Consider the following 14,911-nt stretch of genomic DNA (forward strand, 5'->3'; position numbering starts at 1 on the left):
TTTTCCTAAGAAAACCTCCGTCGATATACAAGACGCGACCCTCGACGATTTATTTACAAAACGCGACAAAGATTTATTTATTGCGACGCTATCGTGTCGTATCCCGATGCAGCGAAATATGAAAGAGCATACATTATTAAAAATAGAAATGCAGTGTAAGAAGGGGTAAAATCGCGTCTTGCATCACGACAGACGTCACGTGACTTTTTTTTTTTTTTGTTATTCGTTCGTACGCCGTTTTTACCCAGAGGTGGGCAGAAAATACTACCACTGGTATATATAAAAAAATAAAGATGATCGATTAAAACGAGCTCCGCAAAAAATTGCTTTAATAAAAAATTATATCTTTCGAGAGTATGAAAACCTCGCAGCTTGGTAACTTCAAGTTAAGACTTAAGTTGCACTTGTAAGTTTCCTCTAATTTCATTCGTATCCTCGGCATCGATTATATTACAAAATTATATAGAAATTTGCGTTTTCATTGTTTTACACGCTAGGAAATAAGGGGCTATCTTAAGTAAACAGTAGTATTAGTAACAGGAGTCTCCTATATGATAACTTACGAATACAAATGGTGAAATTTTTACGATAAAAAACAAACGTCGACGTGTAAATGTACATAAAAAGATACGTACAAAGGCGAAACGACATTTAAAAAATTCAATCTTCTTCTTTTTCATCATCGTCGCCGCTATTGTAAATTTCGTTCGTCCTTTCTTCTTTTCTCCTTTTCTTTTCTTTTTTTTTTTTTCTGTGGTTTTCTCAACGTTTTTCCTTTTTTTCAGCTTGTTTTTGCTCGAACAACTTTTCTTTAATATCTAAGAGACGTTAACTATTTCCCGTAAAAATTTCCACAAATCAAAAGCAGTCAGACTTTCTATTTCTACGTAAAAAACGCATGCACTGTGCCCGCCTCTGGGATGCACTTAGCTCTGTATTTTCCATTTTCCGCGCTCCGTCTCTCATTCTATCTTTCGCTCGCACGCTCTCCCATACGTTTCCGATCATTCGAACACACGCACCAACATAAACACGCACACAGAGCAAAGAACACAAAAGCACACTCACGCACACACGCAAGCTCTCTGTCACTTGATTTTCATCTGCCTGCCTCTTTGTTCCTCCATTCCTTGCTATTTCTTTCTTGCGTGTAAACTTTCTATCTCTTTTTCGTCTTCAAGATCTCGTTAAAAAAATAAAAAAATATCTTCTTTCCTCTGGTACCGCGATAACTTTCGCTCCTGGTAAATTCCCATTTTGTCCATTATTCTCTCCTCGTTTCTCTCGCACTCCCTCTCGTTCTCTCTTTCCGCATTCTTACTACTGTTATACCCGTCCGCTTTCATTCGTCCGATAACAACATTGCACGGCTCCCAGCTCCAAACTTATACTGTCTTATAGCCTTATCACGTTTTACGCTCTAAGTGTCTCCGTTAAACATATACACGTACATACATTGAACTTATCGCTGTACCGCATTTCCATTGAACGCATCCAGACTGTTTGTAGCTGCGTGGTTCACGCGTACCGCGAACGCGATCGTATTTTGCCCCGTACAATCTATCGATGGCGCGCTACGATCCGGCTGCCAAGGAACAGGGTAGCAGAAATCATTCTGTAGGCGAGCGACTGTAGAGTGGCAATGAATACGATGTTCGGCTTTCTTATCGAAAAAGGCTATATATCTGGTCGTCTTTTTTTCAACGCCAAACACTCTGGTGCCTGTCGACGCGATGCGATCCTTCGACCTCGGGTCAGACACGCCGTCCACACTCTTCCAAGGAAAGCTACGCTGACAACATACCTGTGCGAGAATCGATCATAGAACGTATCTCGAGGATCAAAGAATGGATCGCAGCGATGATCGTCCGTTCGGAGGATCCTTCGACCGGTCGAAGCTGACGCGTTGCGGACATTGTTCGACGATTCGCTATCGCGTTGCTGACCCGAGATCGCGATACGATTTTACGTATCGAAGGCAACGCGCGAAGATGTAATTCCTTATCGGCGTCAGACCAACGGGTTCGGTCACTTTTGCTTGGACAGAGATCTCTATCGATGCGCGATGCTTGAATATATTACAAGCAATTATTCCAAGAACGTTACTTCTAAACGATCTACGGATCGCATTTAAGTCCGACGCTTACAGGATATATCCCAGCTTTAACGAGACTCGAGTTTCTCATTTATCGTTGCGCTTCGGTTTTCGCATCCAAAGTACTCTTTTACCGGCTTTTGTTCTCTGTACGCGTGCCGATCTGTACATTTCCCAACGTGCACATGTCCATGTATACATCAGATGTACAAATATGTTCAACTGTTCTTTGGTACATGCAGATATATGCGTACATCTACAGTAGACACTCTAATAGTAGTAGTGGTAGTAGAAGTAGTAATAGTAATAGTAAGAGTAATAGTACTACTAGAAGTAGTAATAGTAATAGTAATAGTAGTAGTAGTAGTAGTAGTAGTAGTAGTAGTAGTAGCAGCAGCAGCAGCAGCGGTAGTAGTAGTAGTAGTAATAGTAGCAGTAATAGTGGTGGTGGTAGTAACGGTAACAGTAGCAGTAGTAGTAGTAGTAGCAGTGGTAGTAATAGTAGTAGTAGTAGTAGTAGTGGTAGTGGTAGTGGTAGTAGTAGCAGTAGTAGTAGTAGTAGTAGTAGTAGTAGTAGTAATAGTAGTAACAGACGTAGCAATAGAAATAGCAGTAATAGTAATAGTAATGGTAGTAATAATAATAATAATCATTACCGTCTTCGTAATAATAATAATAATTATAGTAGTAGTAATAGTAGTAGTAGCAGCAGCATTAGCAGCAGCGATAATAATAATCGTAATAATAATAATGGTAATAGTGCTAATAATAGTAATAATAATAAAGGTAATGATAATTAGTAATCGAATAATAGTAATGACGATAATGACAATTGCAAAAATAACAGCGACTATATTGATTGCGTTAAAAACATTATCAACTAGTAGTAATGCGTTTCGTAGTGAACGTATATCGTATGTAACAAAAATAGAGAAATTTGGAGAACGATGAAAGGAAAGGCGACTGAACGATCGCTTGCCTTTCGTAGGACTTCGAAAAGAAGGAAAAAAGAAAACGAACAAAATACGAAGGTACGAAAGATGATGCGTTTTCGCGCGGAGCAAAAGACCGCGCAACGGTTTAACGGAGGGTTCGCGTTCGTCCACGTACTTGATCACTCGTTCGCGAATTCGAAGAAGGGAAAATCGTTTCGTGGGCGCGCGAACTTTCCGCGGTCCGTCGCCTTCGATCGTGCGCGTTTTATCTGCGAGGTATGGCTCGAGTTAAAAAAAAGAAAAAAAAAAAAAAAAAGAAGAAAAGACGCGCGTAGAAAGAACAACGCGATGAACAGGAGCGTGGGCGGGAAGTCCAGCAAGAACACAGATTAAACGAGAAAAATAAGATTTGCGAATTGCCTCTAAACGAACGCTAGTCGTTCGAACGCGATCTATACAATACGAGAGCGATAAAAATCGTAACGCTTAAAAAAATATAAATCGATCGATAAAATTGTACGTGGAAAATGGTAGATAGAAATAGGATTGCTCGAGCATATCAGGAGCTAACTAGAGGTAGGATCGACATGGTCGATCGCGTCTGGCGCTTCGTGTTTCGTGCCTGGTATCTCGCGCTCGCTACAATCTCGCTTTTCCGCCATTAATCGTCGTCGGTTCGCTCGTGTTCTCGGGGTTTACGCAGAGCGAGTCTCGAAAGCGTGAACGTCTTTTCTTTCTTGGACAAACGACCACTCGTCAAGGATCACCGAGACTCACGACGCTTCTACACCTTTCCCGTCTCATCCCCGTTTATAACAATCTCACCCTATCTCTCTCTCTCTCTCTCTCTCTCTCTCATCGTCGACTTTTCTCTCGCGAATAATCGATTGTAAGACGATCGAATCAAGCTAGAGATCGTTCCGCGCTTGATCGCGACGACGACAACGAAACGTCGTTGCACCGGTTCCATTCGACATTTATCGAGTGCAACTTTGAACGCATCGTGGTAAAACGCGTTGAAAATAAAATCTCGAGGGTCGATTCGTGGCGAGTACATCGTGTCCTCCTCTTTTGGAGCTTACGTTATACACGATGTTCGTGCTTTTCCGATTGCTCGTTCGACTTTCGCTTCTCTTTCTCTCTTTCTCTTCCTCACGCGCACTCTCTCTCGTCTCCTCTCTCCGTTACCGCTATCCAAGCCATTTCATTCGTTCCGTTTCTTTCGTTCCTTTCCTTCGCTAAAACCTCCTTTCTCTCTCATTCTCTCTCTCTCTCTCTCTCTCTCTCTCTCTTTTTCTCACATACACACACACGTATTCGGTGTATTCGGACGCACCTATATAATTTCATGCAAGCTAAGACGCAATCATCGTCTCTCGCATTTTCTCCGAACTAAGATATTTAGACAAGAATATAACAGCGGTATAAAAAACTTTTCAACACTGAAAAATACAAATCTATCGTAAGTGACTACCATTGTTACTCGTTCCCCCAAAATGTTCATCCTTCCTTCTTTTTTCGCTTTTCCCATCCTGTTTCGTAACCCATACGTTTTTGAATCACTCGTGCGCATTACACGAACGACAGTGTACGCGTTACGTCGCGCCTCTGCTTATGCAAGCATCGTTCGGTCGGCATCGCGATTTCTTTCGTTATTCGAAACTTCCGCTTCTCCCCTTCTCGACGCGTTTCCACGCTCCACAATTTTCCTATCCGTTCTCCTTGAATTCCGCTACTGTCGTGTCGCGCAATCAACATCTATATTTCAAGTTTACATCCATTATCTTTTCTTTTTTTCAAGTCCATCAGAATATATTAAATATTTCGATCGTTATTATCAATTATATATTAGTATTTTATATCCTGTACCTACATGTACACACACACATATATGTATATATATATATATATACATACACAAATATGTATATACATGTAAACACGCGTTTATACATATCTACGTATATGTATACACACACACACACGTATATATATATATATATATATATGTTATATATATTATATAATTTTATATATATATATATATATATAATTGTCATTATATTATATATTATGCTTTATCACACATATTACAAAGGAGGTGAAGAATCATACCTAACATATTGTTTGTTATTCTTGTAGTTGTTGTAGTTGTTACTTTTTTTTTTTCTTAAGGGCGATTTTCTCAAACAATAACTTTGCTGCGAAATGTAGCTTATCATTATTATTATTATTATTATTATTATTAATATTATTAATATTATTATTAATATTATTATTATTATTATTATTATTATTATCAATCGTCATCGTTATTATTTTTCTCTTCTTTGCTTTAAATTCTTAGCGTACCATTGCCTGCGGATTTGCGTTGATTGCATGTACATGCATCGTGTGTACGCGTGCACGTTCGTACGTATAAAGTTTCGCTATAGGCGACTACAGAGTCGCGGTTATTCCCTTTATCCATACTTTCTCGCGGCTTCAGCCCCTGTTTTCAACGACGCAGGAGTCGCGCGCGGTGTTCGTACGCCTGACGACGTTAAGCGGCGAGTTCGTCGGATTTTCGTGATTCGCGGGTCGTCAACTCTCGTTTTCTCACAACTTGCCGACTAGCAGAGAAACGTAAATTCGTCGAGTCGCGCGTAAATAACCCGTATCGCGTCGATCGTGCTCGAAAGTGATATGTCACTTATCCGCTACGCGTGGAATCTCGACAACATTCGCGAAATAATTTTACCTAAACGCTGCTCAATTCGTATATCGGGAACATCCTCGATAACGGTTCACGGTCAACTAAAATTTTCTAATTAATCTAAGCATCGAGTGCGCACAGAGCAACCGTTCGCGGTTCGTTGATCGAGCGCGAAACAAAACGAATCTTTCATCGATATCGATTACCTACCTAGGCACGGAAATTTCGAAATTGGACATTGATTTGCGAACGATCGATAAGCGAACGTGCCGTTGAAACGTCCGATAAGGTCATTGTTTCGAGTACTTCGTATTCCGCCGGAACGTTTTCGTCCGAGGAAAAGTGACTGGAGTTCCGCGTACGAAAAACGCGCACGTACGTTCTCGCGTGTGTCTGTCTGTCTGTCTGTCTGTCTGTGTAAGAGTGTACGCGCACGCGCGCGTGCGCGCGAGCAGGGAAATCGGTACGATCCGTGTCAGAACACAGGTGAACGCAAAAAACGCTCGAAGAAGAAGAAATTCGTTTAGTCGAGATCGCGCGATAGTTCTGGCACGGATACCGGTCGTTCGTTTCGGTCGTTCGTGGCGTGATAAACGCGCGAACGAGCCGAGATCTTTGTTTACGGGGCATGATAACGCGAGTGTATCGATAGAAGGAGACGTTCCGCTCGATTCAACGGCGGAACGCCGCGCATTCGTTAACGATTAGAAAAATTTGTCTAGAAAAACCTCGATCTCGATTCTCGCCCAAATACTCGGCTCGCTGTCGAGTATCGGAACAATACTACTTTCTATATAATATATATTAATATATATATCATATGTATATGAATATATATATATATATACTTTGTTTTAATTATCAATTGATTTAGGTGAATTGGTACCTAGATAAGTTTCACTACGATTATATCGATCGATTAGTGGGGAGAACGTGTCCGTGCACGAACGAGATCGCGTGTCTAAGAGTTGGTCTCGTTTTCGTGTGTCGGTGTGTACGAGCTCGGAGTCGCGCGCGAAATCGTTTTCGAACGCGTATCGTTTCGTGCTCGTTTACGGGATGCAAATTTTCACCTAGTATATATATATATGAGCCGCGGTAGCTTCGTAGCCGCGTTATCGCGATCAAAGGTTTTCCGATTCCTTCGAAGCCGTCGTTAACGGTATCTCTCGAAAATTCTTCGCCAGCCCTCTCTCCCGTCTCTGCCATCGATTTACGACCGAATCTCGACGCGTACGGAGACGCGCGCGGCCGACGTCTCGTTCCCAACTTTCATCCCCGAACGAACTTTCGATCTTTCGTGGAAACAATACGCATGGTGTACGCGGTGATAAACGAAAGGCAGCGTCACGATCGTTACCGATCAACGAAAATAAACGAATTCCACGCGTGTTTTCTCGAACCGCGCTGCGATCTAAGGTCAAGGAACAAACGGAGGAGACGCGACAACGTGTTCTTCCGCGGGCCTTTCACCGCGCGTCAGAATCGGCGGACAAGCGAATCGTCGAGTCGGAACGTTTCTCGTTATCTTCGAAGCAATTGGAAAACCATCTCGATGCACCGCGTCATATATGCACGCTTATACGCTGCGTTTGGTATATGCGTTTTTAATAAATTTATCCGTGAGATAGCGACGCTGCCGAGACGCGTGAATCGCAGCGCTTGCTTTCCTAATCGCGTGAGTCGCCGCGTTTCATCGCTCCTCGTCCACGCGAGAACGGTGCCGAGCGTCGACAAAATTACGCTAACTAAATGCTCTTCCCTTCCTTTGTCCTTTTGTTTCGCCCCCCATTTTCTCTCCTTCCTTCCTTCCTACTCGCCGTTCACACGCCGCGCCCCTTCGTTCACAAAAATCTCACTTGGCTTTTTTTAGACCTCGACAAGGTTCTCCGCGTGGCTCCAACGATGTTAACAAACGCGTCCGTTCGCTTCGATCGCAACTATCTTGCCAGTCGACCCGATCTACCACACGGTCGAAATACCTTTTGTATATTTTTACCAAACGTTTTACCAAACGAGATCGATAAACGTAAAACACGAATGCTCGCCACGAATATTTTCCTACGTTAATGTAATAGCCGATCGGTTTACAAGATTCGATGTTGAGTTAAGTCGCGTGTATGCGAGCACCGTGGATAATTCGTGTGAACGAAGGGACGGAGATGATCGTCGTTAACGTGGCTCGTTTCTCCAGCCTTTCCCACCCTCTTTCTCTCTCTCTCTCTCTCTCTCTCTGTCTCTCGCTTTCTCTCTCCCTCTCTCTCTCTCTCTCTTTCTCTCTCTTTCATGCACTTTTCTTCTTTCTATCACGCATACATACACACGTGTGTACAGACAATCGATTTTTCATTCTGTTTCTCGTTTTCTTGCTCGCACTCTCTCGTACGCTGTTTCTCTCGTCCCTGGTTTTCGCTCTGTTCTCTCACGCGGATATTTCGTACCTCGTGTGGATCCTAGACGTCACCTAATCTATGGCGACACGTATATACAAAAAGAGTACCAAAAAAATAAATATATATGTAAATATATATATGTATATATAGATGTGGAAATTACTTTTGTTTATTCATTCCTTGTTACTAAACGTACGCCAAGGTACGCATCGGTTAATCCACGATTAATTTTTATCGATTCGTTCCCGGATGACTACATTTGTGATATCGTAGGTATGCGTGTACGCGTATGTATGTGCCTACGTGTACGTGCGCGTGTGTCTGTGTGTCGTGTACATCTTTTTCTTACGAATGCGTAACACGGGAAAACGTGTCGTTAAAGATACTCGTCGTGCGAGGTTAATCTACGAGCTTATGGTTTCAACTGACGGTGCTGCTACGTATAAAACGACCATCTATTAAGCGGAACACATAACGTTGCATACTGATAACCATCCGTGTCGTTTCCACCGTTGCGTACTTGTCCGAAATTCGCGTCAATGTTTCGTCCGCCAACTTTATCCAACTACCGACTGCTTCGTATCCATTCATCGAGAAGAAAATGAAAGCTGCGGGCAGGACGTCGGACGAAAGTTAACGCGTGGCAACGGGCCACGGTCGGAAGCGACACGCTGGCAATTACCACCGAGAAAAGTCCTCTGTTCCTCCTTCGAAGAATAAAACTTATAATAACGCGTCTCCGTCGAGATGAGATTTCATTTGAACTACGTCGATCGCATCATTGCGTTTGATTATATACATCGAGCGAAGAAATTCGTTAGGATCGAGAAAACGTGCATCGCGACAGGCGTTCAACGCGGATCGTATCGGTACAAGAAGGATCGGTCATCTACACAGCAGAAACCCGTGCAGTTTTCTTCGTATTTTATCCTATCGATTTAGCGTTCGTTCGCGCGAAAACAACGTCGATCCTTGCGCGCGTTTCCTTCGCATCTCCTATATATCGGACGTATGAAGAGTAATTTGCTAGGAGCTCGATCGCTACGTCTCTTCCCCGTCAAGAAAATTGTAATTGCGTACGTGTTTATGTGTGTGTGTGTTTATGTATATGTGTGTGCGCGATTCCGCGTGTGTGTCCTCCATGGAAAGGAGCGTTACCGTATATTCGCGAGATCGACTTACTCCAAATACACTGATCCAGTGGAGAGACGTTCGCCGCTCGTTGTTGGAAAAAAAGAAACGCGGAGGCCCAGGTACGTAGAATCGTTCACGTTCCAACACCAGGTTTGAGGATCGTTTCCGGATTCACGGCCGAGATTAGTCCCGCGACGCGTCTCGATCGCGAGAGATCTCCCGTTTCTTCGCTCTCTCGATTATCTCGGTGTTACGCCCGCTTCGATGCTTTTTCCTTCCTTGACTTTCGAGTGCCGACGCGACCGTTCGTTTTGTACTCTATTTAATTTCCTTGAAAATGAGTAACAGACTGTCCCGGTACGATCGTTACGGTTAAGCCTCGTACCATCGCGTTTTCTTTCCTCCCCGTCGTTTCAAGACATTTTTGGAAGGGTCGCTCGGTTAAGGTTTCGTGTATTGGCTGAGGATCTGGTACGGTTAAGCAAACTCAACGCGCGATCGTGCGTTAAGTAAATTGGACTATCGTCTTTTCAACGTCCGTTTCGAATTCCATTTCTCTACTTTGCTCTCCTAAGCCCCCTTCTTCCTTCTTCTTGGTTTATCCTTCCTCCTCCTTCTTCTTATTTCCTCTCTTTTTCACAATCTCTCCTTCACGCACGCACGCACACTCTCAGGCAAACGCGCACGCATTCTATTCTTTTTCTTACACTTTCGTTCTTGCTTCCATTGACTCTCGGCATATTATCTCACCTCCTTCCGTTTCACTTTCTTTCGGTTATTCCTCTATTTTCTATCCCATGATACTTTTTCCTACTTACTTCTTGCATTCAAATAAGTTAATTAGTAAAAAATCGTTTATTTTACTCAAATATTTTGTCTACGAGCGCAACGTCACGTTTTTCACGCGGGAAACGCATGTGTATATATATGTATGTTATATATACATACAGATATATAACGTATATATACATATATATACATATATATATACATATATATACATATATATATATATATAACGCACCTATGTAACATTTAATAAGTTCTTAAAAGCTAAAGACCGTGTGATACAGATAATTATCCGACACACAGCGATTCGAAGCGTGGTTGGTTTTTCATTACCTATTCAACGTCCAACGCGAATGGCTCATTTTTTAAACGTTTGCGTCTTTATATTTATATCACTCTTCCGCGTTTATCTACCAGCTCGCGAGTATCGACCATTTTCTAACTCTTTGCGTCGCTCTGCCGTCTCATCTTTCCATCCGCATCTCCTCTTCCTCGTTCATTCACACAGGCATGCACGCTTCTTCCGATTCTTTCCAATCGTTTCCTTTACTCGCTTTCGTCTCAATCTTTTGCTCTCTCGTGCTCGCGTTCCATCAATCTTAATCCTCGCGGTTTCACGTCGAATCAGGTACTCGCTATCACCTCTTACCGTTTCGATTCACGTTCACACTCGTGTACGTTCCTTATATATTTCCGTACACCGCTCGGGTCAGGTTCGAAGCGACGGCCGCGTCCTTCCATCGAGGAGAGGGCAAGCTGCCGTTTGGCTACCTCGATCGACGCTCGATTCTGCCTCGATCGATGTCTCGAGGTGGCACAGAACGCTCGACGAAAGAAAGGGACGATTGCCCCGGTACGGCGCTCCGTTCCTCTCGTTCTCCGATTTCCTTTCGTTGCCTTGGCCTGTTCGACGAGAAAGAACAAGCGAGATCGCAAAAGGAGGAGGTGAAGCAAGTAGAAGTAGAAGAAGGAGGAGAAAGAAGTCAACGAGGAGGATAGCGCGCGTTCGTCGCTCGAAAGATTTCGTTTCGTCCGAGCGGCTCGCGAAAAACGGATAGACAATCGGCGGACAACGGAGAACGACGTTCCTCGTGGTAGCTTCCGCGCTTCTGTCCGACGCGCGATCGATCGACGAGGAGATCCGTCGTCCGTGTTCGGCCGACGCGCTACGAGAAAAGGAACGAGCGAACAGGCAAAAGGAGAGGAAGAGGAACACCTGGAACGAATCTTCCCGTCTGACATTCGGTAATGGGAAGAGACGATCCGCGAGCGCGAACCACGATTAAAACCTCTCGTCGGACGCGTCCAACGCGTGCTTCGTACGAGAGAGCTTTTAATTATAACCGTCTACGCACATTCGTAACTTATATATGTGTATATATATATATATATATATATACATATGTATTTGTGTATGTATATATATATATATGTGTGTGTGTGTCGATATCGATATCGGTAACTAACGCATGTTCCATCTCGGTCGGACGAAAGGCGTTTAGGGCGACGGTCCGTTGTTCCTTCTTGGCCTCGACTCGTACGTTTGTTATAAAGCGGAACTAGCGCGCAGCACTCTGTGTATTACCGACGCACCGACGAATCGTCGACGAGTCTTCCTCCTCCGCTGCTAAACCGTTTCCTCGTGGTGAATTGGTTGGTGCGCCGAGTGTCACACATACAAACTCGGAGATGAAAGATCGAAGTGGTCGTCGGTGCGAGAAGGTAACGTCGAGACGCATCGGCTGGCAGAAGACGATGGCGGCGACGGCGGCGGCGGCGGTGGTGACGGCGGCGGCGGTGGTGGTGGTGGTGGTAGTGGTGGTGGTGGTGGTGGTGGTGGTGGTGGTGGTAGTGGATGTGTGGTGGTAGTATTGGCCGTGACGGTGGCGAAGGCGACTGATTTGTCCGCCGTGTAACCGGTAAACACGTCCATGTAGCGGTGGATAGCAGAGCAAAGGTAACTCATAGTGGAATAGTAATGGTGGTGATTGCGATAGAGCGGTAATAGCAATAGCGATAATAGCGATAGTAGTAGAATAGCGATAGTACCGACGATCAGTGGGTAGTAGCGATAATAACGGTTTTCGGGCTGTGTTTCGATGCAGGTAGGTATGTGAGCAAGGGTGAGACAAAGTGTCGGACGGGCCGGGGGAGTTTGAATGAATGGAAGGGTGGGTGGCGGCGGGCGGTAGAAGGTTCTCGTAGGGGGGGGGGGAGGAGAAGTTGGTACGTAGAAGTGGTAGTTAATTAGCTAGGGTTGCGAGATAATTAGGGACAACGCAGCTGGGGTTAACACCAGCGGTACGGCACGGCTCGAGGTCGATCCGCACCCTCCTTCACCAACGGCTTGTGGAACTCGCGACCTGGTCGCGAGTGAATCGTCGCCCAGCAGTGCTCGCAATAGTACTGCAACAACAACAAATGAGAATGCGCGTTTCGGCGCCGTTGCTTTCAGTTTTTTCGTCAGGGGCTTCGTAGGTTGCTGCTCTCGTCAATTCGTAGTTTTCGCTTTCGCCGTCGTTGTCATCGTCGCTGTCGTTGACGCTGTCGTCGTCGTTGTCGTGGTTGACTCGTGATACGCGGCAGGGAAAATAACGAAAAAGAAGAAAAACGTATAACGAGATGAAAGAATTTACCTGTAGGCAGGTAACGTTTGCGCAGAAAAACGGCGCGAATTTGCCACCGCAACGTTGTCCCTGACACTCGTCGCACATTTGATCGTCCAGAACGTATGGTTTGACTTCGACCTAAATAAAATAAACGAGTGATAGTTGCGAACGATGGAATGGAATGAATACAGGGAAAAGGGCGCTCGCAGCGACTACTCACTCTCTTGTCTATGTCGCCGTGTTGTAACTGAACGAATCTCGCCGATATGGCAGCTATGTAGCTCTGTTGATTACTGAAAGCGACCCTGCCGGCTCCTTTCGGATACTTGAGCTCGGGATCGGTATCGATACCGGCGTAACACACGCCTCCGTAAAGTCGATCCATGATCATCGCCAACTCGACGGCTTTCAACGGCCGTGGAACACCACCGACGAACACCGTCTTTCGCGGATCCAGCGGCATCGAAGCGTCCAGCACGAAATCCGCGTCGCTCAGTCGCCACGGTCGAATTTGCACCGGCTTGTCTTTGGTCGTTGGCGAGCTCACGCATAGATACAATTTCTCCTCGTCTTGAATGCACGCGTCGATCAATTGTTGTACGGACGCTTCGTCCTGTCGTCAAGGAAAACATTCTAATTAACGTGTCTCTTTATTCGTTATTCGAGATTCTAATTAACGATCTTGACAATTTTCAACTATCGATACACGATCGTGTCGATCTTCGATATCATTTTGTTGCTTCGTAGTATCACGTACGTGAACTAAGTAAATCGAATTGCATCTTTCGTAGTAGCCAAACTGCGAGTTTATTATTACTCGGAGCATAACACAGCGAGAGTTTCTCGCTTACCTGGAAAAGCAAGAAAGCGTAGCCCTTCGGTGGAAAGTAGGATTTGCTCTCCGCTTTGTGGGGCCAGTCGACGACCAACGATCCGAAACGACGGAAACTGGCTTTGATTTCCTCTGAAACCAGACGATAACGAGCAGTTAGAAAAACGTTCGTCCACCCGTTAAACCGTACGATTCGCCAACAGATATACACGAACGTCGAACAGATAGAAAAAGCGAATCACGGAACAAAAAGCTTACCTTCGTCGATGTCCGGTGGCAGACCACCGACAAACACCTTCCTAGAGAAACGTTCTCCGGTCTCGCTACCTTGACTGTGAGGACTGCTCCGACTCGGGGAGGAAAGCGGTGCGGTCTGAGAGCCGGTTATGCCGCCACCGACGCCGACTCCAACCCCGACGCCGACACCGACACCGACTCCAACGCCAACTCCGACTCCGACACCGACGCCAACACCGACGCCATCAAGCTGACTCGCTGCATTCGGATCTTCTAGCAGCGTGCCGCTCTGATCCTCCAAACTTGGAAAGAACGGCGATTTGCCTGCAACCATAGACACATTACGTTTATTCCTCGTTATTTCCCTTTCTTTCCACCACTATTTTTAAGGCGAGAATAATCGACTCTTAACTAATCGACTATATTAGAAATTAATCGCTACTTAGAAATTAAAAAGAGGAAAACTATTTCTTTTTAAATGTCGCGTCTCTTCTCTTTCCCGTTTGATATCGACCACGGCGATCGCGCGATCGAGCCAAGCTTCCTCCAACGTTCGTTTCGTTCGCTGCTCTCGTCGAACTTTTCATCGCGAGAAAACGCGAATACGAATCCAAGTCGTTGATCCGTAGAAGCTTTCGCTCCGAAAATAGATCGATGCTCTTGGATTCGTGTTAGACTGCGTGAAATATAAAGGGTCGAGGAGTATTTGCGATCGTCATAACCTGGATATCATTAAGCTTGATCGCATAGCGACGATTCTTACGCATAGACATGGCAACAAGACGGTTAGGAGAAATCGGGGCCGATGCCACGCGTAATTTCGGATCGATCCGAGAAAAACTCACTGTATCTTCTTCTGACCGGGAATCTCGCTCTTCTAACGAACGTCGCCATTGCTAGCGGCGAATTCTCGTTTCGATAACGAATGCAAAATAGTCGGGCAAACGTAACCGCTTGTTTCTTGCTGTCGCGAAAAGAGAAAACAGAAAACGGACAAAGCGTACGCGCAGTCGAGCGGAACAATCGAGTCTTATTGTTCGATCTTCATCTTTCTTTTTCATTTGCCGGCAAGATCGATAGTTTCACGCCAAACTATCCGCTTCCAGGCGATCATATAGCTCGAAAAATAAGTCGATCGTCGTTTGTCCGAGCAATCGGCTTCCCAATACAATCGGAACGATTCTTTGCTCGG

The 14,911-nt window shown here is 44.9% G+C and overlaps 1 protein-coding gene across 1 annotated transcript in view; it reads right to left on the reverse strand.

Annotated features, from left to right (window-relative positions):
• Window positions 1-4,182: 4,182 nt before the first annotated feature.
• LOC132914166 (cytoplasmic polyadenylation element-binding protein 2) overlaps window positions 4,183-14,911 on the reverse strand; it is a 59,441-nt gene continuing 48,712 nt past the window's right edge. Inside the window, exons 5-9 of the mRNA XM_060973026.1 lie at window positions 13,741-14,043; window positions 13,502-13,614; window positions 12,871-13,263; window positions 12,678-12,788; window positions 4,183-12,447 (exon numbers count right to left, since the gene is read on the reverse strand). Of these exons, the coding sequence (XP_060829009.1) occupies window positions 12,331-12,447; window positions 12,678-12,788; window positions 12,871-13,263; window positions 13,502-13,614; window positions 13,741-14,043 (1,037 nt within the window). The 3' untranslated portion in view covers window positions 4,183-12,330. The remainder of the gene's footprint in view (window positions 12,448-12,677; window positions 12,789-12,870; window positions 13,264-13,501; window positions 13,615-13,740; window positions 14,044-14,911) is intronic.

The sequence above is a fragment of the Bombus pascuorum genome, chromosome 14, assembly GCF_905332965.1.
Source record: "Bombus pascuorum chromosome 14, iyBomPasc1.1, whole genome shotgun sequence".
In the NCBI taxonomy this organism is placed as follows: Eukaryota; Metazoa; Arthropoda; class Insecta; order Hymenoptera; family Apidae; genus Bombus; species Bombus pascuorum.